Below are 23,845 nucleotides of genomic sequence, written 5' to 3'. Positions count from 1 at the left end.
ACCAAACATCCCCCACCCTGAAGTAGAGAGTGTAAATGCATGACTTAACAAAATGATGACAGGCAAGTAACATACTGGACAAAGTGCAAACTTTCTTTCGGTTTTAACTTGTCATGTAGTGTTACCTCTGGTTAAGTAAGTGTTTTCAAAGTGTTTTTATATTGAACAAAAATATAAACGCAACAATTTCAAAGATTTTACTCAGTTACAGTTCATATAAGGAAATCAGTCAATTGAAATAAATTCATTAGGCCCTAATCTATGGATTTCACATGACTGGGCAGGGGTGCAGCCATGGGTGGGCCTGGGAGGGCATAGGCCCACCCACTTGGCAGCCAGGCCCACCCACTGGGGAGCCAGGCCCAGCCAATCAGAATGAGTTTTTCCCACAAAAGGGCTTTATTACAGACAGAAATACGCTGTTTAATCGGCTTCTTGGTATGCCACACCTGTCAGGTGGATGGATTATCTTGGCAAATGAGAAATGCTCACTAACAGGGATATAAACAAGTTTGTGCACAACATTTGAGAGAAGTAAGATTTTTGTGTGTATGAACATTTTCTGGGATTTTTTATTTCAGCTCATGAAACATGGGACCAACACTTTACATGTTGCATTTATATTTTTCTCCAGTATAGTTTATTTTTCATCATTGGATTCAAGTACAACCAGTCACTCTATGTTCCATCCGTCTATAGAAGTTTAGGGCTGTTGTCTTCTAAGTTGCCTGTTTTTGTGCTCTTCTTAATAATAGATCAATTACTCAAATCCACATATAAATCCCTGGCAAACAGTGATAAATTATATCCTCATATTTCATTTTCAGATGTTCGACTGTTACAGTACCGTTATGGGGAAATAATCGCCGGCTTTTTGCCTCCGCAAACCTAATTTTGTGTCATTTTGTGGAAGAGAAAACCTGTGTAGAAACACCAGAAACCATCTAATGACAGTGTTCCCAGTATTTATATCCTGGGATGAGGAGGAGGATGGGGAGGACGTCGCTAATGGGCCACACTGTGGTCATCTCCTAAAACACAGCCCCTATCTCCAGGGAGGGGGGATAATGCCAATGGGGAACTATACTGAAGACAACTGGGGAAATAACTAAAATGAAAACACCCAAACGGCTATCCAAATGTGTGCTGCTGCGGTGCACAACATGTATTGAATCTCAGGGAGTGTGGTGGTATGTGTGTGAAATGACTTTACCAATGCAACTGGTTCCCTCCTCATCTGTCATGAAGCCTGGTTGGCACACACACAGGAAGCTGCCGGGAGTGTTCTTGCAGCGGCCGTTGGAGCACAGTGATGCAGACTCCAGGCATTCATCAACATCTGTTCACCGATGTAGCAAGGCAGGAGACATGGGATGGAACATGGGTCAACTTGCTTAGAGACATACTGACATGCTAACGTAAGTGGATTAAAGTAATATGAGTATAGATAGTGTTTATTTCAAATGACCACTGTAGCAAAGTGGTAGCTAAATGATTATTCTACTGTATCTACAACATTCATACATAACTATTCATACATCAACAGATGCCTCCAAAATGCTGAAAGTTAAATCATTATACAGTATATCACAAGTACACTGCTCAAAAAAATAAAGGGAACACTTAAACAACACAATGTAACTCCAAGTCAATCACACTTCTGTGAAATCAAACTGTCCACTTAGGAAGCAACACTGATTGACAATACATTTCACATGCTGTTGTGCAAATGGAATAGACAACAGGTGGACATTATAGGCAATTAGCAAGACACCCCCAATAAAGAAGTGGTTCTGCAGGTGGTGACCACAGACCACTTCTCTGTTCCTATGCTTCCTGGCTGATGTTTTGGTCACTTTTTAATGCTGGCGGTGCTTTCACTCTAGTGGTAGCATGAGACGGAGTCTACAACCCACACAAGTGGCTCAGGTAGTGCAGCTCATCCAGGATGGCACATCAATGCGAGCTGTGGCAAGAAGGTTTGCTGTGTCTGTCAGTGTAGTGTCCAGAGCATGGAGGCGCTACCAGGAGACAGGCCAGTACATCAGGAGACGTGGAGGAGGCCGTAGGAGGGCAACAACCCAGCAGCAGGACCGCTACCTCCGCCTTTGTGCAAGGAGGAGCAGGAGGAGCACTGCCAGAGCCCTGCAAAATGACCTCCAGCAGGCCACAAATGTGCATGTGTCTGCTCAAACGGTCAGAAACAGACTCCATGAGGGTGGTATGAGGGCCCGACCTCCACAGGTGGGGGTTGTGCTTACAGCCCAAGAGAACACCAAGATTGGCAAATTCGCCACTGGTGCCCTGTGCTCTTCACAGATGAAAGCAGGTTCACACTGAGCACATGTGACAGACGTGACAGAGTCTGGAGACGCCGTGGAGAACGTTCTGCTGCCTGCAACATCCTCCAGCATGACCGGTTTGGCGGTGGGACAGTCATGGTGTGGGGTGGCATTTCTTTGGGGGGCCGTACAGCCCTCCATGTGCTCGCCAGAGGTAGCCTGACTGCCATTAGGTACCGAGATGAGATCCTCAGACCCCTTGTGAGACCATATGCTGGTGCAGTTGGCCCTGGGTTCCTCCTAATGCAAGACAATGCTAGACCTCATGTGGCTGGAGTGTGTCAGCAGAATCCAATTGAGCACATCTGGGACATCATGTCTCGCTCCATCCACCAACACCACGTTGCACCACAGACTGTCCAGGATGCTTTAGTCCAGGTCTGGGAGGAGATCCCTCAGGAGACCATCCGCCACCTCATCAGGAGCATTCCCAGGCGTTGTAGGGAGGTCATACAGGCACGTGGAGGCCACACACACTAATGAGCCTCATTTTGACTTGTTTTAAGGACATTACATCAAAGTTGGATCAGCCTGTAGTGTGGTTTTCCACTTTAATTTTGAGGGTGACTCCAAATATAGACCTCCATGGGTTGATAAATTTGATTTCCATTGATAATTTTTGTGTGATTTTGTTGTCAGCACATTCAACTATGTAAAGAAAAAAGTATTTAATAAGATTATTTCATTCATTCAGATCTAGGATGTGTTGTTTAAGTGTTCCCTTTATTTTTTTGAGCAGTGTATATTCAGAGAAGCTTATAAGATCACATTCCTATTTACTGGTGTAATTAAATGAATATATGTTCTGGGGGAAATGTGAAGAGTGAAAACCTAATCCAATCAGACCAAATGAGAAAAAGACTCCATTCCCATTGGTCTGATAAATGGACGTGACCTTTGACACCTTGTTTCTTACCTACACAGGTGGTGTGTGTCTCGTCCATCTGGTAGCCGCCGTTACAGATGCAGGTATAACCCTCCACAGTGTTGTAGCAGATCCCCTGGCCACAGATGTGAGGGTTGACCTGGCACTCATCCACCTCTGGCCGAGAGAGAGAGAGAGAGAGAGAGAGAGAGAGAGAGAGAGAGAGAGAGAGAGAGAGAGAGAGAGAGAGCGAGAGAGAGAGAGACAGAGAGACAGAGAGCAGAGACAGAGACAGAGACAGAGACAGAGACAGAGACAGAGAGAGAGAGAGACACACAAGAGAGAGAGAGAGAGAGAGAGAGAGAGAGAGAGAGAGAGAGAGAGAGAGAGAGAGAGATTTTGAGTATGCATGATGAACACAATCATGGAAGGAACCTCATGCTACTATTCATATACTAAATACATAAATACTGTTTCTATACATGCGCATAAACAAATCTATTCCATTCCTGTACATGGCCTTTCCTCTCCCTAGCCGATAGTCTCATCAGCTTCCCACTCATGGCTGCAAATGTGTTTCTGTGTATTGGCAAAGATTCAGCATGCTCAACCAACAACTCAAATCAAATCAAATCAAATTGTATTTGTCACATGCGCAGAATACAACAGGTGTAGACCTTACAGTGAAATGCTTACTTACAAGCCCTTAACCAACAATGCAGTTTTAAGAAAGAATACCAAAAAAAATCACACAAAAACATACAATATAAAATAATACGAAATAAAAGTAACAAATAATTAAAGAGCAGCTATATACAGGGGGTACCGGTACCGAGTCAACTTGCGGGGGCACTGGTTAGTCGAGCTATTTGAGGTAATATGTACATGTAGGTAGAGTTAAAGTGACTATGCATTGATAATAAACATAGAGTAGCAGCAGCGTAAAAGAGGGGTGGGGGGGCAATGCAAATAGTCTGGGTAGCCATTTTATTAGATGTTCAGGAGTTTTATGGCTTGGGGGTAGAAGCTGTTTAGAAGCCTCTTGGACCTAGACTTGGCGATCCAGTACCGCTTGCCGTGCGGTAGCAGAGAGAACAGTCTATGACTAGGGTGGCTGGAGTCTTTGACAATTTTTAGGGCCTTCCTCTGACACTGCCTGGAATAGAGATCCTGGATGGCAGGAAGCTTGGCCCCAGTGATGTACTGGGCCGTACCCACTACGCTCTGTAGTGCCTTGCGGTCGGAGGCCGAGCAGTTGCTGTACCAGGCAGTGATGCAACCAGTCAGGATGCTCTCGATGGTGCAGCTGTAGAATCTTTTGAGGATCTGAGGACTCATGCCAAATCTTTTCAGTCTCCCTCTTCACGACTGTCTTGGTGTGCTAGGACCATGTTAGTTTGTTGGTGATGTGGACACCAAGGAACTTGTAGCTCTAAACCTGCTCCACTACAGCCCGTCGATGAGAATGGGGGCGTGCTCGGTCCTCTTCTTTTTCCTGTAGTCCACAATCATCTCCTTTGTCTTGATCATGTTGAGGGAGAGGTTTTTGTCCTGGCACCACACGGCCAGGTCTCTGACCTCCTCCCTATAGGCTGTCTCGTCGTTGTTGGTGATCAGGCCTACCACTGTTGTGTCATCGGCAAACTTAATGATGGTGTTGGAGTCATGGCCTGGCCATGCAGTCATGGTTGTGGTCCTCAGTAGCTCAGCTGGTAGAGCACGGCGCTTGTAACACCAAGGTAGTGGGTTCGATCCCCGGGACCACCCATACACAAAAATGTATGCACGCATGACTGTAAGTCGCTTTGGATAAAAGCGTCTGCTAAATGGCATATTATTATTATTATATTATTATTATGATTGAACAGGGAGTACAGGAGGGGATGAGGGGCCCCCGTGTTGAGGATCAGTGTGGCGGATGTGTTGTTACCTACCCTTACAACCTGGGGGCGCCCCGTCAGGAAGTCCAGGATCCAATTGCAGAGGGAGGTGTTTAGTCCCGGGGTCTTTAGCTTAGTGATGAGCTTTGAGGGCACTATGGTGTTGAACGCTGTGCTGTAGTCAATGAATAGCATTCTCACATAGGTGTTCCTTTTGTCCAGGTGTGAAAGGGCAGTGTGGAGCGCAATAGAGATTGCATCATCTGTGGATCTGTTGGAGTGGGTCTAGGATTTCTGGGATAATGTTGTTGATGTGAGCCATGACCAGCCTTTCAAAGCACTTCATGGCTACAGACGTGAGTGCTACAGGTCGGTAGTCATTTAGGCAGGTTACCTTAGTGTTCTTGGGCACAGGGACTATGGTGGTCTGCTTGAAACATGTTGGTATTACAGACTCAGACAGGGAGAGGTTGAAAATGTCAGTGAAAACACTTGCCAGTTGGTCAGCGCATGCTCGGAGTACACGTCCTGGTAATCCGTCTGGCCCTGCAGCATTGTGAATGTTGACCTGTTTAAAGGTCTTACTCACATCGGCTACGGAGAGCGTGATCACACAGTCGTCCGGAACAGCTGATGCTCTCATGCATGTTTCAGTGTTACTTGCCTCGAAGCGAGCATAACTGCTGATAAGCCAATGCCGATTAGCTTGGAAACCCCCTCTGACTTTAAATCTCGTAAGGGGCTTGGGCTGACGAACTTAAAGACATGCTCCAGAACTTTGGCGACTAGTAAGTCTGTTTTAAACCTCCCACTTTGGGCTGGATGTGTCAATGTTTAGTTCATACATGCATAATCTATGAGCAGAATTACTGTCTTACCTCAATTAGATACAAAATTCATAGTTTGAAAGCAACTGTTTTCTGGAAGCTGTGCGGCTAGCAATTCGATTCCAGCCAATGAGCTTCAGCCCCTCGCCATTTAAGTGACAGCTAGCAAGATGCACACACAGCAGAGCAAGAAAGCGCAATGATGTGGTGCACATATCTGCACGTGACGTAATACGCAATTTTCATGGACCACTTTTAGCTTGTGAGTGCTACTTTCAGAACTCCTGGCTAGAAAGTATACAAAAGTACAAGAGAATCTCTTTAAATGTGTATTCGCTCAAAAATGGATATGATAGGCATTTGGGTCCAAGATACTAACCCTGGCATTCTTGTACTCTCTGAAACTTGGTTAAAACAATGAATAGCTGAACACCGCAGCTCAGTCAGGTGTAAGAACACTGACTGCACAGTAGCAACTCACTTTGTTGAAGATAAACATCCGATCTCCTCCCTCAAATACACAGGCATTGAGCATGTTGCTCTACCAAGGAGAGGAGGTAACATCGAGACCCTACTACTACAGAGGGAGGCCTACTGGATATCCTATTTAAAAACACTGACTCTTAGTGGTCTGAATATTGAATTTGACCTCAGGCCATTTCAACCCAATTAATTTTCCCATGTTGATGATGCTCATTATGCATTATGTTTGAACAAAGATTAAAGTAAATTAAATGTAACAGTAATGATTGTTGATATTAGCATAATGTATTCTATTATATCTAATCATGATGACATAAGATTATATAAATAATTGCCTGCATGTATTGCCATGCTGTAAAATATTAGTTTTTTTTAACAGTTCCACTTTTTTTCATTACCTTAATTACTATGACACGCCCCTCACTGTGTTCATTGTCTGCACTAATTGCACTGTTTGTCTACATAACCTGTATCAAGCAGTTACAATGTAACCCTGAAGACAGCACTGCATTCCAAAACGTTGGTTGCTATAACTATGAAATGTTTGGGAGTGTGACTTTCTTTCATTCTTTTTTATAGCCCTATCCATATAGGCCAATTCCCACAAGTGTAAAGGGTTAAAGCCGTTAGATGTAGTTGACCATAATGCACTTTGTTTTATAACAGGTGACAAGTTTTGCACTCAGAAAGTAGGATGGCCCTCTTTTACCTCAAGTAGGTAGAAACACTGCATTTATATAAATTTATAAAGCCCTTTGGCAAAAACTCCCTCATTACCTGACATCTTTACTTACCCATAGAAGTATGAGTTACCATACCCTATCTATGGAAATTCCGTCTGTTGCTACAGACTTTTAGCTTTTAGTTTCTTTGCACCCCATGTATGGAACAATCTTCAGAGTTCCCTACAAATGGATGTATTGGTGCCTTTCGGGCAGTTAAAAGTGTTGATTGGGGACCTCTTTGCTGAGGAATGTGATTGTTTTTCATGAGTGTGTTTTATTGCATTTTTTTGTATTCTCTTTGTATTTTGTATTTTCTGGTGTATTTTCTATGTGCAATTTGTAATTGTAAGATGCAGGGCTCCCTTGCAAAACCGATCTTGGTCTCAATGGGACTCCCTGTTAAAATACAATTTAAAAAACTACTTAGTAGGTGCATCAATCGGTCTACTCAGTCTCGACAAGAGGTCAGCTGTGGGAAATTGCCTTACATAACACATAGGAAATGTAGGGAATAAAGTAAATCATAGTGTCCAACGCCCATCAAAAGGCACCGATATGCTCTGGTCTCTGTGCCTCAACGCTTGCTAATCATTCTCGACATTACGTTTCTTTTTAAAGTACAGAAGTGGGCCACTGGACCTATAGTTCCAGAGACTCCATCATATGTCAAATCACAGTGACTGAAAGGTTTGCCATTTCAGAACATGATGAGAAGTAGAGAAAATTAAAGGGGTATTAAATTAGTGGTGATAGATTATGAATATAGTACTTAAGAATTACAGTGTTACTGAGGAATTGGTAGTCAAAATGTCAACAAGCTCGAGAGCACATTAACAAGACATTACGCATCCCTGATGTATGCGATTATTAATGACTGGGCTTCTTCAAAGCTCAGCAAGCCAGTATGGTGGAATTATAAAGAATTGAAGTATTACTGTCCATATTTCAATAAGTGAGGTTTATTTGCTCAAATATGCTACAGTGGCATCTCCTCAGAAATACAGTTACATTAAATTACTGTTGTGTTTTATATAGGATTTAGGGAGGATATCAGCCAACCAGAGGAGGAAGGGCTCCTGCTCTAGAGTCTTCCTCTCATGGTTTCTTCCCACCTAAGGAGATTTCCCTCATCCCTTCGTTCAAGTGTTATTTTTTAGCATTTTGTGACAAATGTATTTGTAAAACGCACTATAATTTGATTGATTGACTGATTGATCTTACATCTTAAAGAGCATCTCCGTCATGGTACAATCAAACTATTGTTGTGTTTTGTAGAGGATGTACTTTAAAAAGAAACGTAATGTCGAGAATGATTAGCAAGCGTTGAGGCACAGAGACCAGAGTCTAATCACAGTAAGAATGACAGGATGATTAAAAAAAGAGAGAGGCAATTATGCAGCCCAGTTTACGGAGTATCTGTCATCAGGTGGCTTAATTTCTGTGGCTTCTAAATATGGTGTCACCTTTCCGGGACACCAGGACGTAAAACGCTGAGATGAGAGAAGTCTGAGTGTTTGGATATCCGCCTAGCAAAAATAACCCAAAATACCCATGCTGTCCCCTGATTGGTCCAGGTGGTTTTTGTGGGCCTGGAACCAGATAGTCCTGCTCCCTTCCCTCCACACTTGTCTCCGTGCCGACACTCTCTCTACTCTACTGCTCTGAAAATTTGCCCCTCTTCTTCGCCCAGGGTATCAAAATAAAAACAGGTGGGTTTTACACAAGTGGTTGCCTAGCGATGGCACAAATCACTGGACTCACTGGCCTCATTGGCCTTTCCCTTCCGATTCAAACAACCACGGCAACAAAATCTAAAATGGGAGTCTCTCAAATAAAACAATACAGGACCCAAATACATTTTCTCTGAGGGTCAGGTGAGAAAGAAAAAGTTTCTCAGCATTTTCATTGGAGTGATTTGAAGCCATTATGATGATGTTGTTAGGCTATTGTTAAACTATTCACATCTAGAAAGTGGAGAGAGAGACTTCATGTTGCCATGGCCCCTCAACAGCAACGCAGGATTCCTAAATATAGAAGAAGCCCGGAATACAACAGGGGAGAACCCCAAGGACAAAGAGAGGAGGTCCGGGAGAGTTAGAAAGTGCCATGTTCCCAGTCTGCGCAAATTCCTCTTATCTGTCAAATTTTGCCCCTGACCTGTGAAGAATTCAGATGCAGGGTTGAACATAAATAAAGGGTCCGTTAATGGGAGAGTGTTGGAGATAACACTATGTATTTATGAACTACGCATGTGTCCCCAACGTGCCTCTATTCATTCATGATTTTTACACAATCAGCTTGGGATAGCTTAGATAGAGTTTGTAGCAGGGATAGTAGTTATTAACCTGTCAGTTGCACATTGACCAGTCGACTAAACTGTGTCCAGATGTCACGGTGTTACTGTGTGTTACTGTATGCCAGTGTGAGCTCTTACCTGCTGACTGAGTCGGGGCAATGTCCTGGCCAGCGTTGGAGGGGAGGATCAGCGCTGGAGCAGGGGGGGACGTTTTCTCCACAACCTCTGCGAGACCAGGACAGATAGAGCCAGGGGAGAGAACAGTGCAGTCAGACTTTCTGTGGTCTTTAAACTGAGTGCTTCAATGTGAGTGCTCGTCATAAAACTCTAATACAGAGCGCTGTAGAAATCAACAATCCCAGTGGACAGAGATAAATCACTCTTCACCATCAAGTGCTGAGCTGACAGCTGTTTAAAGATTTTTCCAGCATGGATACGTATTGAATGGAACATTCTTGCGTTTCAATTAAGATAATCCTAGACTAGAGCCTGGAGAACACCCATCACAAATGGCAGGTGCTCTTTCCACTATGACGATTAGACCTGTCACAATCATTTGTAATCTGTCAGGTAAAAGTGACCGAAAAGCACCAGTGGAGACCCACTTACATAGTGTACAGTACAGTGCCAAAACAACCATCATAATTAAATAACTTGCACACTTTCCCCTGTGAGGGTGAGTCCAGCCCAGTGAGACTGAAATAGCAGCAGAGAGAGTAGAGGGAAAGGGAATGGATGAGACACCTGGGTAGGCCGGCTCCATCCTCATGGTAGAGACACCGGGAGAGAGCTGTGGCTGTCCAGCCTCGACCTCAACTACTGGCCTACTACTAGCAGCCTCCAGAATAACCAGCTCCTTGAAGGACAAAACACAAGACAAACACAATATGGACCAAGGGGGCAATGGACTGATCCATATAGACATGTGAACTCGGAGGTTTCAGTGAGCAAGCGCCGCTCATGCACCGCTGTCATGCGTGAGCTTGTCATATAGGCCGCTCGGCAGTAAACTCATTACAGATCAGCTTGCATGACAGCTGAAGGAAGGAATGTGCTTGAAGGGATTGTAGAGCAAGATGGTGGAAGCGAAACATGTGTTGTCATTGAGTATACAGGGTCTATAGAATGCCCAAGTCAGTTGTGTGGACTCCAACTTGACTTCAGCTTTTTAGACATTTGGAGTTTCTCAAAGTGGATTGCGCAACAGTGTTCACTTACTCCACTTTTAAAGAGTGCTTTTCAAGAGTTTCAAGCAGCTGAGTCTACTTTACCGCTGAAAGAACCAAGACCAGATAATGTAAAAGAGAGCTTCTACATTTACATAATTCAAAAGTCATAATACAATACTAAATCTATTACAGAAAGGTTTCAGGACTGTTCAGTGTTTGAGACTCTTAGGCTGCGTTTAAACATGCAGCCCGATTCTGATCAGTTGCTCAATTATTGGCAGAAGAGCTGATCTGATTGGTCAAAAGACCAATTTGTGGAAAAAGATCAGAATTGGGCTGCCTGTGTAAACGCAGCCTTACAGTATGAGGCTGGACAAAAGCACAAAGAGCAAAGTCTAATGAGCTGTGAATGGCATTGACATAGACATTCCTCTGTGAATGCTCTAAGTGCTCTTAGGCTGAAAGCATGGAGCATTGATTGGCTCAAAGTCATGCAGTGGTGATGCTGACTTCATGCAGAGGTGATGCTGCAGGCTGCTTCTGCAGGTCGCTGCCATAGAGGCTAAAGGATGAATACTTCTTCTTGCATGCAAGAAAGCTTATTTATTTCCGTTGTTTTTTGCAGAAGAAACCCAACCTACCTGCTCAGGTGCATCTGTGGCAACTGGCCATGAAGATACAATAAAAACAACACAGAAAAAGAGTGAGTTCAAAAAAGAGTGGGACCAAGGTTTGTCAGAGGCAAGTACATCATTTATTTGTATTATATTTCTCCATTAAATATCTTCAGGCTTTTGAATACGTCAATAAACCCGGTTGGGGCCAGAGAGGACCAATGATTTGCAATCCATAAGACTGTCACCTTCACAGGTACTTTTAGCTGTTCATGACGTGTCGAACCATGATATTTTTCATAGCAACGGACAATTGTTAATCAGTAAGGATGTTCCACTAACACCTTATTTTAAACACTGGCCAAATGCCATGTCATAACTCAACCCTCTGGCATTTTTACGGTATTCCATTCTTGAGGTCATAAAAAAAAAATGTATTGTTATGAATAAATTCCCTCCACCATGGTTCTTAGCCCCTTGTGGCATGCAAACACTAATCAACACAGGTTTGGGCAGTGACTTTCTCCTCTTATCGTTTGTCTGAGTCTGTCCTCTCCATCGGATCATCTGTGCTCAAGAGAAGTTTAGCTGTAATTTGGACAGGTCTGTGCATTCTAATGCTGCCAAGTTGCTCTTTCCCTCACCGGCTGCCAAGCATGTCCTGAATAATAAGAGAGAGGAACTCCATCTCTCCTCTCTCTCAGAATCCAGCGGTTTGAGAGGCGAGGGCAAGCCAAAGCATGTGAATCCTCATCATCCTATCTAGGGTGGATCTGAATTGGTGTCTGGGTGAGAGATGTTTAAAGACCCCCACACGCTCGCGCATACAAATACAAATCTGTTCTGTCATTTGTTTCACTTATGTGCTGCCTTTTGTTGAACGGGTGGATTACGAAAATGTGCGCTGGCACTGTAGGTACACGATATTCCACATATCAAAACAGCCCAGCATAGTGAAAAGACAAAAGCATGGCCCCAGGGTCCATGTGTTACAGTCTATGATGCCAAATTCCACAGAGCACTGCACTTGAATTCTAAAAGACCAAGCAACTCCCATCTATGAGTCACACTGAGTCCCAGCTCATCCCAATGTTCTGTCTCTGTCTTTCTGGAGTACATTAGTAAAGATGGCTGCTCCTCTACTGGTGCTTACTGTTTGATGTTGACTCACCTGGTACAGAGGGAATTGTGTGATGTTGACTCACCTGGTACAGAGGGAATTGTGTGATGTTGACTCACCTGGTACAGAGGGAATTGTGTGATGTTGACTAACCTGGTATTGAGGGAATTGTGTGATGTTGACTCACCTGGTATAGAGGGAATTGTGTGATGTTGACTCACCTGGAATAGAGGGAAGCTGTCTCTCAGTGACGCTCAAGGCCTCCACTGGTTTCTCAGGTGTCGGAAGGGGCAGAGGCGGGGCCACAGGCTCTTGGTGGGTGATCATTGGCTTGTTGATGGTCTCAGGTTGGCTGGGAAGTTTGGGTAGTTGATTGGGTGGTTTGGGCTTGTAAGAGCCTGTGACAGTGTAGCCCATCCCACCAGGGCATATCTCCTTGAATTTTGCTAAAAATGTTAAAAGAAAAATAAGTACATCTATTCTTTATGCAAGACAAAAAAAAACACATCACAAACCACTTCGGTCCCAAAGAACTGAGATCGAAATGGCCACATAAAATATATTTATTTCGCATCATTCATAGCTATATGACTAATTTGATTGAAAATAAGTTAGGTTAGGTTTTTGTTGAAGCAGCTTCACCACGTGTAGATCAGTCTCTGAGTTCTTTCTGAGCTCCACATACAGTGCATTCGGAAAGTATTCAGACCCCTTGACTTTTTCCACATTTTGTTATGTTACAGCCTTATTCTAAAATGGATTAAATAAAAAAAATCCTCATCAATCTACACACAATACCCCATAATGACAAAGGAAAACAGTTTTTTTTTTTTTTATGTTAGCAAATCTATTACAAATAAAAAACAGAAATACCTTATTTACATAAGTATTCAATCCCTTTGCTATGTGACTCAAAATTGAGCTCAGATGCATCCTGTTTCCATTGATCATCCTTGAGATGTTTCTACAACTTGATTGGAGTCCACCTGTGGTAAATTCAATTGATTGGACATGATTTGGAAAGGCCTGTCTATATAAGGTCCCACAGTTGACAATGCATGTCGGAGCAAAAACCAAGCCATGAGGTCGAAGGAATTGTCCGTAGAGCTCCAAGACAGGATTGTGTCGAGGCACAGATCTGGGGAAGGGTACCAACAAATGTGTGCAGCATTGAAGGTCCCCAAGAACACAGTGGCCTCCAACATTCTTAAATGGAAGAAGTTTGGAACCACCAAGACTCTTCCTAGAGCTGGCCACCCGGCCAAACTGAGCAATCGGGGGAGAAGGGCCTTGGTCAGGGAGGTGACCAAGATCCCGAGTTCCTCTGTGGAGATGGGAGAACCTTCCAGAAGGCCAACCATCTCTGCAGCACCACCAATCAGGCCTTTATGGAAGAGTGGCCAGACGGAAGCCACTTCTCAGTAAAAGGCACATGACAGCCCGCTTGGAGTTTGCCAAAAGGCACCTAAAGACTCTCAGACCATGAGAAGCAAGATTCTCTGGTTTGATGAAACCCAGATTGAACTCTTTGGCCAGAATGCCAAGCGTCACGCCTGGAGGAAACCTGGCACCATCCCTACGGTGAAGCATGGTGGTGGCAGCATCATGCTGTGGGGATGTTTTTCAGCAGCAGGGACTGGGAGACTAGTCAGGATCGAGGGAAAGATGAACAGACCAAAGTATATAGAGATCCTTGATGAAAATCTGCTCCAGAGCACTCAGGACCTCTGACTGGTGTGAAGGTTCAACTTCCAACAGGACAACGACCCTAAGCACACAGCCAAGACAACGCAGGAGTGGCTTTGGGACAAGTCTCTGAATGTCCTTGAGTGGCCCAGCCAGAGCCCGGATTTGAACCCGATCTAACATCTCTGGAGAGAACTGAAAATAGCTGTGCAGCGACGCTCCCCATCCAACCTGACAGAGCTTGAGAGGATCTGCAGAGAAGAATGGGAGAAACTCTCCAAATACAGGTGTGCCAAGCTTGTAGCATCATACCCAAGAAGACTCAAGGCTGTAGTCACGGCCAAAGGTGCGAATAGTGTATGTAAATGTGATATTTCAGTTTTTTATATATATAAATTAGCAAACACTTCTAAAAACCTGTTTTTGCTTTGTCATTATGAGGTATTGTAGGTAGATTGATGAGGGGAAAAAAACCATTTAATAAATTTTAGAGTAAGGCTGTAACTTAACAAAATGTGGAAAAGGTCAAGGGGTCTGAATACTTTCTGAATGCACTGTAGAGCCTTTGTAATGTGTCCTCTCTGCAAGACTTATCTGCTCCCATAAGAAACCAAGGAGACACATTGAGTCATATCAATAGTGATAAAGACACTAAGCTAAAGTCAAGCACTTGTCTCATTCTTGAATGTCTTTGTGCAAATAGTAGTTTGTAAAGGCTTGACTAGATGTGTTGGAGAAGCTTCAAATATCAAAGCTTTCATATATGTCGCAATGAATGAAAACGAAGTACCAACCATTACACAGTGTAGCATCCACCTATCCAATTTCACATGAGAATAGCACATGCTATCTACAGGTGTAGGATCTTAATTTTATCACTCTTTTGTTGCTGAGAATTTTCGCTGAAAACCCACACTAACACACGGTTATATTAACAGTATTGCACTTTTCATGTAGCCTACTTTTGACCAGCTAATAGCCTAACCCAGGGCTCTCCAACCCTATTCCTGGAGAGCTACCCTCCTGTAGATTTTCACTCCAACCCCAGTTGTAACTAACCTGATTCAGCTTATCAACCAGCTAATTATTAGAATCAGGTTTGCTAGATTAGGGTGGGTGTGAAACCCTACAGGATGGTTGCGCTCCAGGAGCAGGGTTGGAGAGCTCTGGCCTAACCACCGATCAAGCACCATTATGGACTAAACGTTAAAATCCTGTTGCTGCAGGATAATTTTACTGTGACAATATACGTCAAATTAAGATCCTATATCTGTATGCTGTTTCCCATTTTACCAACAAACAAGAAGTTAGAATGTACCAAAATAAACTCTGTCTCCATCTCAATTGATAGAATCATGTCAGCCAATTGCAGTTAAACCCCTACATTGATAGTGAAACAAATATATCAGAATAATCAGTTACTAATCCAGCTACCTTGGCAAAAATGCTGCACTTCACATCAAGGTTAGTCCTGAAATGATTACACTAATCCTACAAATCTGCTCAAGTTTATTTTCTGATTAAGGAGCACAAGTCTCTTATTTACTCTTATAACAGCTCTTAATCTTACCCACAGAGACGTTCTCACATGGGAAAAAATGGGCCCCGTTCCAAGAAATCATCCCCTGACTCTACCACCCACACTCTCCATAACAACCTACTGTACCACACTGCAAACCTGGAGGATCTGGCAACCAAAGGAATCTGGCAATCCAGATGAATTTGACTGGTGTTAATTAGGCCAAACAAGGTCATTCAGTAATGTCTCTTGGAGCCCAGACAGACAATACAGGCACAGACAGAGAAAAGGCTTAAACTCCCAGGTCTAATGGAACGTTTGGCTCAACGTCATCAATGAATTAAGACAGACCTTTTTGAGTGGAAGTGTGAGGACTCAGCAAACAGCTTCTATCTATTTAGTGTGGCTGCAGGTGTCTGCTATTGTATCACCAAAGTGAACACCGACCATAATACCCGTACAGATTGCACTGACAGAGGGGGAGACGTGGTGGAGTAAGGGGAGACAGTGGGAGTGTGGTGGTGGGCTACAACTGCATCTAAAAGCATCTACTTGGCAAAGCAGTTAACCACATGCACAGAGAGAGAGAGAGAGAGAGAGAGAGAGAGAGAGAGAGAGAGTGTGTGTGTGGGGGGGGGGGATGGATGGATGGATGGATGAAGGCCATTGGTCCCACATTTCCATCTCTCAATGTCAGAGTGGTGGAATGAATGGGTGGAGGTGTAGTCTGTCTGGAGCTCAGAGGTGCTGCCGTTGGGGGCCTTACCTGTTCCTGGCAGGGGGCACTTGTCACAGCGCGGGCCCCAGGCCTTGCCCACACTGCAGCAGCACAGCTGTTTGCTCAGCTGAGCAGACACCGGGTGCAAACACTGCTTCCCCGAACTGACCAATCGGAAACAAGCCCCTTTCTCCTCGTGGACGGCAGGGGTGTCAGCTGAAGAGGTGCGGAGGAGGGTGGAGGGAGAGGGGCGAGGGGAGGTGCGCCACAGTAGGGGGAGACACATACATGGGGGAGAGAAAAGAAAGAAAGAGAAGAGAAATAAAGAAGTCCCCCTTCACCCGAATCCCCCCGCCCAACACAGAGTACAGTACTCACACATTTATAACAACGACATCAAAAATACCAAGAAAAATGTGAAAGATCTCAGGGGTAGTTAGCTGCTCCTGCTGAGACATTTCATATCTTCAACACAGGATTTTTGAGCTATGAAGAAAGTGTTGACTAAACTAAACGCTCAAACACAAAACACACTTACAACATCAAAAGCTCTTTGGGTGTACAAACATTGAGTGCTTCATGCCATTGCTTCATGCACTAGTTAACAAAATCAAACGCTGACCCAAATAAAAGCATGCAGTAGGGTTGTTTGAGTGTTTCTGAATGGTGCACATCATGAGGGGTTTAAGCAGCTCAAATCCTGAAGTGTGGGAGTAGGAGTGGAAACTGTGGTATGGCAAGGCACCAACGGAACAAAGACTCTCTAAGGCTTTGACCACCAAGTAGAGCTAGAACCATATGATGTTCTTTCAGTATTTCTTCATTTTTCAATTGGTAAGCTATCCTATCAATGGTAAATCCGTGCTAATACAAATGGACCATGATATTCCTTTATTTCTCTCTCACAACAGTCTCCAAAACCCAAAATGTGACTATGTTGTCCTGTTCAGACCAAAAGCAGGCATTAATGAGTTCATGCACATGAACTTCAAATTAGAAGTACTGGAGTTTACAAAACATAATTCCAAGAACAGTGAAAGGTAATAGCCTTTTCTTTACCAATTCCTGTACAAAAGGTCACAAAGGCTTGTTCCAAAGTTTTAATTCCTCTAACATTTTCCCCTTCAGGCAGTTTGTGTGGTGCATTGTTATTAGTCAAAACAGGCGGAAAGAGTTCTCAGGTTTCCAGTCATTAGGTTGACAAAGAGAGGGTGTGTGTGCGAGCATCTGAGCACATGTGAGCGTGTGTGTGTGTGTGTGTGTGTGTTACTGTTGGAAAGGGGGGCTCAAACCGCTGAACCACTGTCCCCCCAAACCCTCTACAAAAATGGTGACGGCGCCTCTGAGTCTCACACTTCACAGCTCGGACACACGGCGGAAATAGTGCATGACAGGCAGCAATCATTTTCTCTCTAGAGTCTCCACTCACTTCCCAAACTCCATCCACCCCCCTCCTCCCTCCTTCTTACCACCCACAGTAAAGTTGCCACCAATGAATACCAGTGACTCCAACTCCCTGATGTGGCACCACCACTGTGTTTAACACACTTGAGTCTTTTAGAGTCTCAGAGACAGTCTAGCTAAAAGGGCTATGGCGTGACTATGGGGTTCTGTTGCTAAAGGCTTCTCGAAGAAAACTAGAGCAGACCCATGAATAGGCCAGTGAATGCCCCAATGATAGGATCTATCCCTTTGTCAGATGTTGGGAGGTAGCCCAGTAGAGGGGAGTGGGGGAGGATAGGGGAGATGGAGGGATAGAGAGAGATGAGATTGCTGGGGTTCTGTTAGATTGCCCTGGATGGCTCTCCCTCCATTCCTAGACAGTTGCTGTATTTGTGTCCCATGATGTTACCCTATTTGGAACTTAATCACGCGTGGTTTGTGAACTTCAAGCAGTCATTACTGATGTATTTTTAACCTTTTGGTCAAGAATTTTTCAAGAAATGCAGTCTTGCACCAGTGGAATGTTTGATGACGTGTCAGAATCCCCAAATACAATTTAGTCACAGTTATTTTAAGTGCTACGCATGGAATGCATTGGTTTATTTTTGTTATTAGTTTAGTTGGACACAGGATGTACATGTATGTAAATGTCAAGTGTCATTCTGTGGTACAGTAGGGCATTATTAGTGGCGTTCACAATGGGTAGGCCAGTTTTGGTTGGTTACTGTTGCGGTCATGCACATTATAAGCCAATCAACACGCATACACGCAGTACAGGGGAGGGTCAGGCTATATCCTGGTCCTTCATCAACACCAATATGTTTCTCTCCTAACTCCACTCTGCTTTTCAGGTCAGCAGAGAGCTGGCCAGAGTAACTCAGTAACTCAACACACACAATGAGGGGAGAAGTCTAGACCTGACATTGGCGGTTCAATGACAGGCAACATATGCAGGGGAGGGGGCAGACACAATGGCTGATGTCACTGATGAATTTCAAATGCCTCCTTTTTCCATGTAAGAACAAAACGGTAGCAAGGCTCCTTGCCGTAGCCAGTGATGTTGATGAATGGCCACTCAGGTTTCATTAGCAATGAGATAAATAGAGGGGAACCAGGAGGAGAAACAAACCAAGAATGACAACACACACATACACACAAACACGCACACACACACAGTGGTCGGATTGGGAGAGACAACAAGCCAGCAGGGAAATTCATGCTAGACCAGATTATATTGGAACAGTAATTAAAGGCCATCACTGTTCAATCGCTCTCTGACCAAAAACCCAGAGAACATAGAATCAAGTCAATGGGATTTTAATCCGTCAACCCTCCCTCTTTCCCTCCCTCCATCCGTCCCTCCTCCCGTCCCTCCCTCTTTCAGTGGAGAGAAATTAGATCTGTTGTGTTTTCAAATGCTGTGGCTTGTGCTCCATGCTCTGAGGGGAATCTGATTAATATGATAAACACCATGCTTTTCATCCATGCATTTTCATCTGTTCCCACATTCATATGCATATCATCAAAACACAGCCTTTGCAGTATGCTTTGCAGCATTCTCAACATTCTTACACTGCAATCCTGACTGTTTAGGCTCAATTAATACAATTTCAAAGAAACGTATGGAAAATGTATGTCACACCCAAATATGGCACTGAGAGAGAGACAGAGAGGGTGGGGGGTATGGAGGACTTACGGATACAGGTGGAGAGAGTGGGGTCAGGGATGAAGCCGGCCTTACAGCTGCACCTGTAGCTGCCCATGGTGTTCAGACAGTCTCCGTTGGGACACACACCCTGCAGGTGGCACTCATTAAGATCTGCAACAGAAGAACAAGGAGAGGAACAAAGTAATACACTGTTGATATACATATTAGTGTTTATTACACAGTACAGAAAGGAACATGAACTGAATGTGCATAGAATAGAGTTGTGTGCAAAACACAGCCTGTATGCCTTATACATGTGAGTTGGCAACTCCACCGATTACCATCATTTTGTTTGTTTCTATACATGAGTTTGTTTAATAGCTCACAACAACCACATTCATATCACAACCCTGGTGTAGCCCCTACGTAACTGTTGTGGTTCAAGGCAGCTCCCGTAGTTTTAGGTTATTCATGTGGAGTTGAGCAGACAGTTTCAGGTCTCAGCCATAAATCCTGGTTAAGGAGTAACCTTATAGAAGAGCAGGTTGATTTCCTTAGTTCAAGGTCTGGGTTATGAGGCTGGCCGTGGGACTAACAGCTTTATGCTTTCCGTCCTCATGGGTTCGTTCACTGGTTCACTGCAGCTGGGCCATGTCAGCCAGTCACTAGAGCAGGGTTTCCCAAACTCGGTCCTCGGGACTCCAAGATGTGCACGTTTTAGTTTTTCCCCTAGCACTACACAGCTGATTCAAATAATAAACTAATCATCAAGCTTTGATCATTTAAATCAGCTGTGTAGTGTTAGGGCAAAAACCTAAACGTGCACCCTTTGGGGTCCTGAGGACCGAGTTTGGGAAATGCTGCACTAGAACCAAACTTGTTCAGGAAGCAACAGCAGGGTAGACATAATACAGTGGGGAAAAAAAGTATTTAGTCATCCACCAATTGTGCAAGTTCTCCCACTTAAAAAGATGAGAGAGGCCTGTAATTTTCATCATAGGTACACGTCAACTATGACAGACAAATTTAGAAAAAAATATTCAGAAAATCACATTGTAGGATTTTTTATGAATTTATTTGCAAATTATGGTGGAAAATAAGTATTTGGTCACCTACAAACAAGCATGATTTCTGGCTCTCACAGACCTGTAACTTCTTCTTTAAGAGGCTCCTCTGTCCTCAACTCGTTACCTGTATTAATGGCACCTGTTTGAACTTGTTATCAGTATAAAAGACACCTGTCCACAACCTCAAACAGTCACACTCCAAACTCCACTATGGCCAAGACCAAAGAGCTGTCAAAGGACACCAGAAACAAAATTGTAGACCTGCACCAGGCTGGGAAGACTGAATCTGCAATAGGTAAGCAGCTTGGTTTGAAGAAATCAACTGTGGGAGCAATTATTAGGAAATGGAAGACATACAAGACCACTGGTAATCTCCCTCGATCTGGGGCTCCACGCAAGATCTCACCCCATGGGGTCAAAATGATCACAAGAACGGTGAGCAAAAATCCCAGAACCACACGGGGGGACCTAGTGAATGACCTGCAGAGAGCTGGGACCAAAGTAACAAAGCCTACCATCAGTAACACACTACGCCGCCAGGGACTCAAATCCTGCAGTGCCAGACGTGTCCCCCTGCTTAAGCCAGTACATGTCCAGGCCCGTCTGAAGTTTGCTAGAGTGCATTTGGATGATCCAGAAGAGGATTGGGAGAATGTCATATGGTCAGATGAAACCAAAATATAACTTTTTGGTAAAAACTCAACTCGTCGTGTTTGGAGGACAAAGAATGCTGAGTTGCATCCAAAGAACACCATACCTACTGTGAAGCATGGGGGTGGAAACATCATGCTTTGGGGCTGTTTTTTCTGCAAAGGGACCAGGACGACTGATCCGTGTAAAGGAAAGAATGAATGGGGCCATGTATCGTGAGATTTTGAGTGAAAACCTCCTTCCATCAGCAAGGGCATTGAAGATGAAACGTGGCTGGGTCTTTCAGCATGACAATGATCCCAAACACACCGCCCGGGCAACGAAGGAGTGGCTTCGAGAGAAGCATTTCAAGGTCCTGGAGTGGCCTAGCCAGTCTCCAGATCTCAACCCCATAGAAAATCTTTGGAGGGAGTTGAAAGTCCGTGTTGCCCAGCGACAGCCCCAAAACATCACTGCTCTAGAGGAGATCTGCATGGAGGAATGGGCCAAAATACCAGCAACAGTGTGTGAAAACCTTGTGAAGACTTACAGAAAACGTTTGGCCTGTGTCATTACCAACAAAGGGTATATAACAAAGTATTGAGAAACTTTTGTTATTGACCAAATACTTATTTTCCACCATAATTTGCAAATAAATTCATTAAAAATCCTACAATGTGATTTTCTGGATTTTTTTTTCTCAATTTGTCTGTCATAGATGACGTGTACCCATGAGGAAAATTACAGGCCTCTCTCATCTTTTTAAGTGGGAGAACTTGCACAATTGGTGGCTGACTAAATACTTTTTTTCCCCACTGTATGTCCGGCTGGAAGAAAGTCAACAGAATGTTCTCCCCCGTATACTTCCTTATAACAGGAGACAAGGAGTAAACAGCTTCTTAGCTGTTTACATATATCTTGTTCATTTCTTTTGGTATCCAGTTTACAAGTGCAGTTTGTTATTGAGAGGGCTAAATATTAAACATGTGTCCGAGTTATGTATCAAAAAGAGAGCTTTGTTCCACATGATGTTTCCCCCTAATTCTGTTCAACGTGATACATTTTATCACTTTACATGTTGTACTTTCTGTTGCAAAGTGAAAAGATGTACCAGTACAGGAGCATCATGTACACAGAGAGTATGCTAGAAGCCTGACACATGACACTAAGTGGATCCTGTACATGACAAGAGCAACATCACATCACCGTGTGGTACTCTAACACCTGCCGATAGCGTGTTGATATCTTTCCATGTAAGTCATGAATATTTCAGAGGCTACATCATGTCCAGCTCCATATCACAGGAGGCTCTGCTGTGTTCTGTCAAACTATACAATAATCACTAAACAGGGGCAGAGACGTCATTCCCAGTGACGTTTCCCCTGAATTGGTGAATGAGGGCATTCCTTCCTGCCCCACAGGACAGATGATCAAAATCACCTTTCTTTCTCAGGCAGATCTCAGGCGGAGAAAGATGTTTGCGTTAACATTATTTTCTACGACACCTCTGCCGGCAATATCAATATCAATGAATAGCAATTATTATCTACGGGATGCGCCATGTACTCAAACATGTCTCCACTGGTGGTTTCACAGTTTCAACACCTGCACCACTCCTCCGAGCCACGCCCACCTGCACCACTCCTCCGAGCCACGCCCACCTGCACCACTCCTCTGAGCCACGCCCACCTGCGCTGTCAATAACCGCACTGACAGAATAATTACCCACAAGTGAACCGAGTGGAGGAGAGGTGAATTCACTATTTTTGTCCCCTTGGGGCCCCACAGAGAACGGCCCACTGCCTCTGATGACACACTGAGATGAGTGTGCTACTGTGCTGCTGGGTTGAGGAGCAGCACAGGAGCACAGCTACCATTGGAAATGAGACCCTGGTCTCAATGGGTTCCCCTGGTTAAATAAAGGGTAATAAATCACTGCTCACTCATCACCTTAATCACTTTGTACTCAGATCCGCTGCCTGGGCTGGGACTTATTAGTTCCTTTGAATTCATTTTTAGAATTAATTTGTAGAAACATGAGTTTGGCCAGTCTGTGGCTTCAGGCTCATGCGATGGTGCCTGGAGAGCAGGCCAGCAGCGGAGAATATCCTCTCCACACTTGCACAGCCACTGGGGATGCTAAACATCCTTTTGGCCACTCTTGCCAGGCTGGGCAGAGATGCAGAATAGTTTTTTTTATTTCTCTATAGGTAGGCCTAAAGGTTTTTAGGCAAAATAACCCAATAAACAAACAAAATTGACTGTGTCCATAAAATGTATATAGTATGTATAAGCTTGAAGTAGAGGCCTAAGCATTGTTGTTCACTAGTTTACTCCAATTAGGGAAGGGGTGGTGGGGTTGGAAAGTAATAAAGGGAAATATATTTTTTTAAAGGAAATGTATATGTATGTGTATATATGTATGTATATATGTATGTATGTGTATGTGTATATTTATAAATTAAAAAGTAAATAATAATAATAATAACCCAATCAAAACGGAAAGCTCCTTGAACGTGGGACTATGCCAGGCCTATTGGGCCAAAATATATTACTACTGTATAGATAATAGAACAGAAATGAACAAAACGTTTAAGAGATCTGATTTTGAGTTTATAAGTACTTTGCTACAATGACACACTTAGTTATCTACCCACCTCGTTTCTTTCTTTTAGCATGTGCACGTAGTAAATACACCATCATACTTTCGGGATACGTGTCTTTTCAGATTCCACAATGATTATTTAGTTGTGGACACTACATCACCGCACTCCCTCTCTTGCTCTTGGTCCTCATCTTTGTAAGTCACCTTG

The 23,845-nt window shown here is 43.9% G+C and overlaps 1 protein-coding gene across 4 annotated transcripts in view; it reads right to left on the bottom strand.

The window, feature by feature from the left end:
- The window catches only part of LOC121570217 (latent-transforming growth factor beta-binding protein 1-like), a 153,319-nt gene that overhangs the window by 37,450 nt on the left and 92,024 nt on the right, over positions 1-23,845 (bottom strand). For 2 of the 4 annotated variants that reach the window (XM_041881703.1, XM_045221705.1), the window contains exons 10-17: positions 19,384-19,506; positions 16,293-16,460; positions 12,543-12,767; positions 11,229-11,251; positions 10,163-10,274; positions 9,557-9,643; positions 3,259-3,384; positions 1,214-1,339 (exon numbers count right to left, since the gene is read on the bottom strand). In XM_041881703.1, the coding sequence (XP_041737637.1) occupies positions 1,214-1,339; positions 3,259-3,384; positions 9,557-9,643; positions 10,163-10,274; positions 11,229-11,251; positions 12,543-12,767; positions 16,293-16,460; positions 19,384-19,506 (990 nt within the window). The remainder of the gene's footprint in view (positions 1-1,213; positions 1,340-3,258; positions 3,385-9,556; positions 9,644-10,162; positions 10,275-11,228; positions 11,252-12,542; positions 12,768-16,292; positions 16,461-19,383; positions 19,507-23,845) is intronic. The other 2 variants (XM_045221704.1, XM_045221703.1) reach the window with 2 other exon arrangements.

The sequence above is a fragment of the Coregonus clupeaformis genome, chromosome 1 (assembly GCF_020615455.1).
Source record: "Coregonus clupeaformis isolate EN_2021a chromosome 1, ASM2061545v1, whole genome shotgun sequence".
NCBI classification, from domain to species: Eukaryota; Metazoa; Chordata; class Actinopteri; order Salmoniformes; family Salmonidae; genus Coregonus; species Coregonus clupeaformis.
The sequence above is the reverse complement of the archived record's forward strand: the minus strand, read 5'-3'. Positions and strand labels throughout refer to the sequence as shown.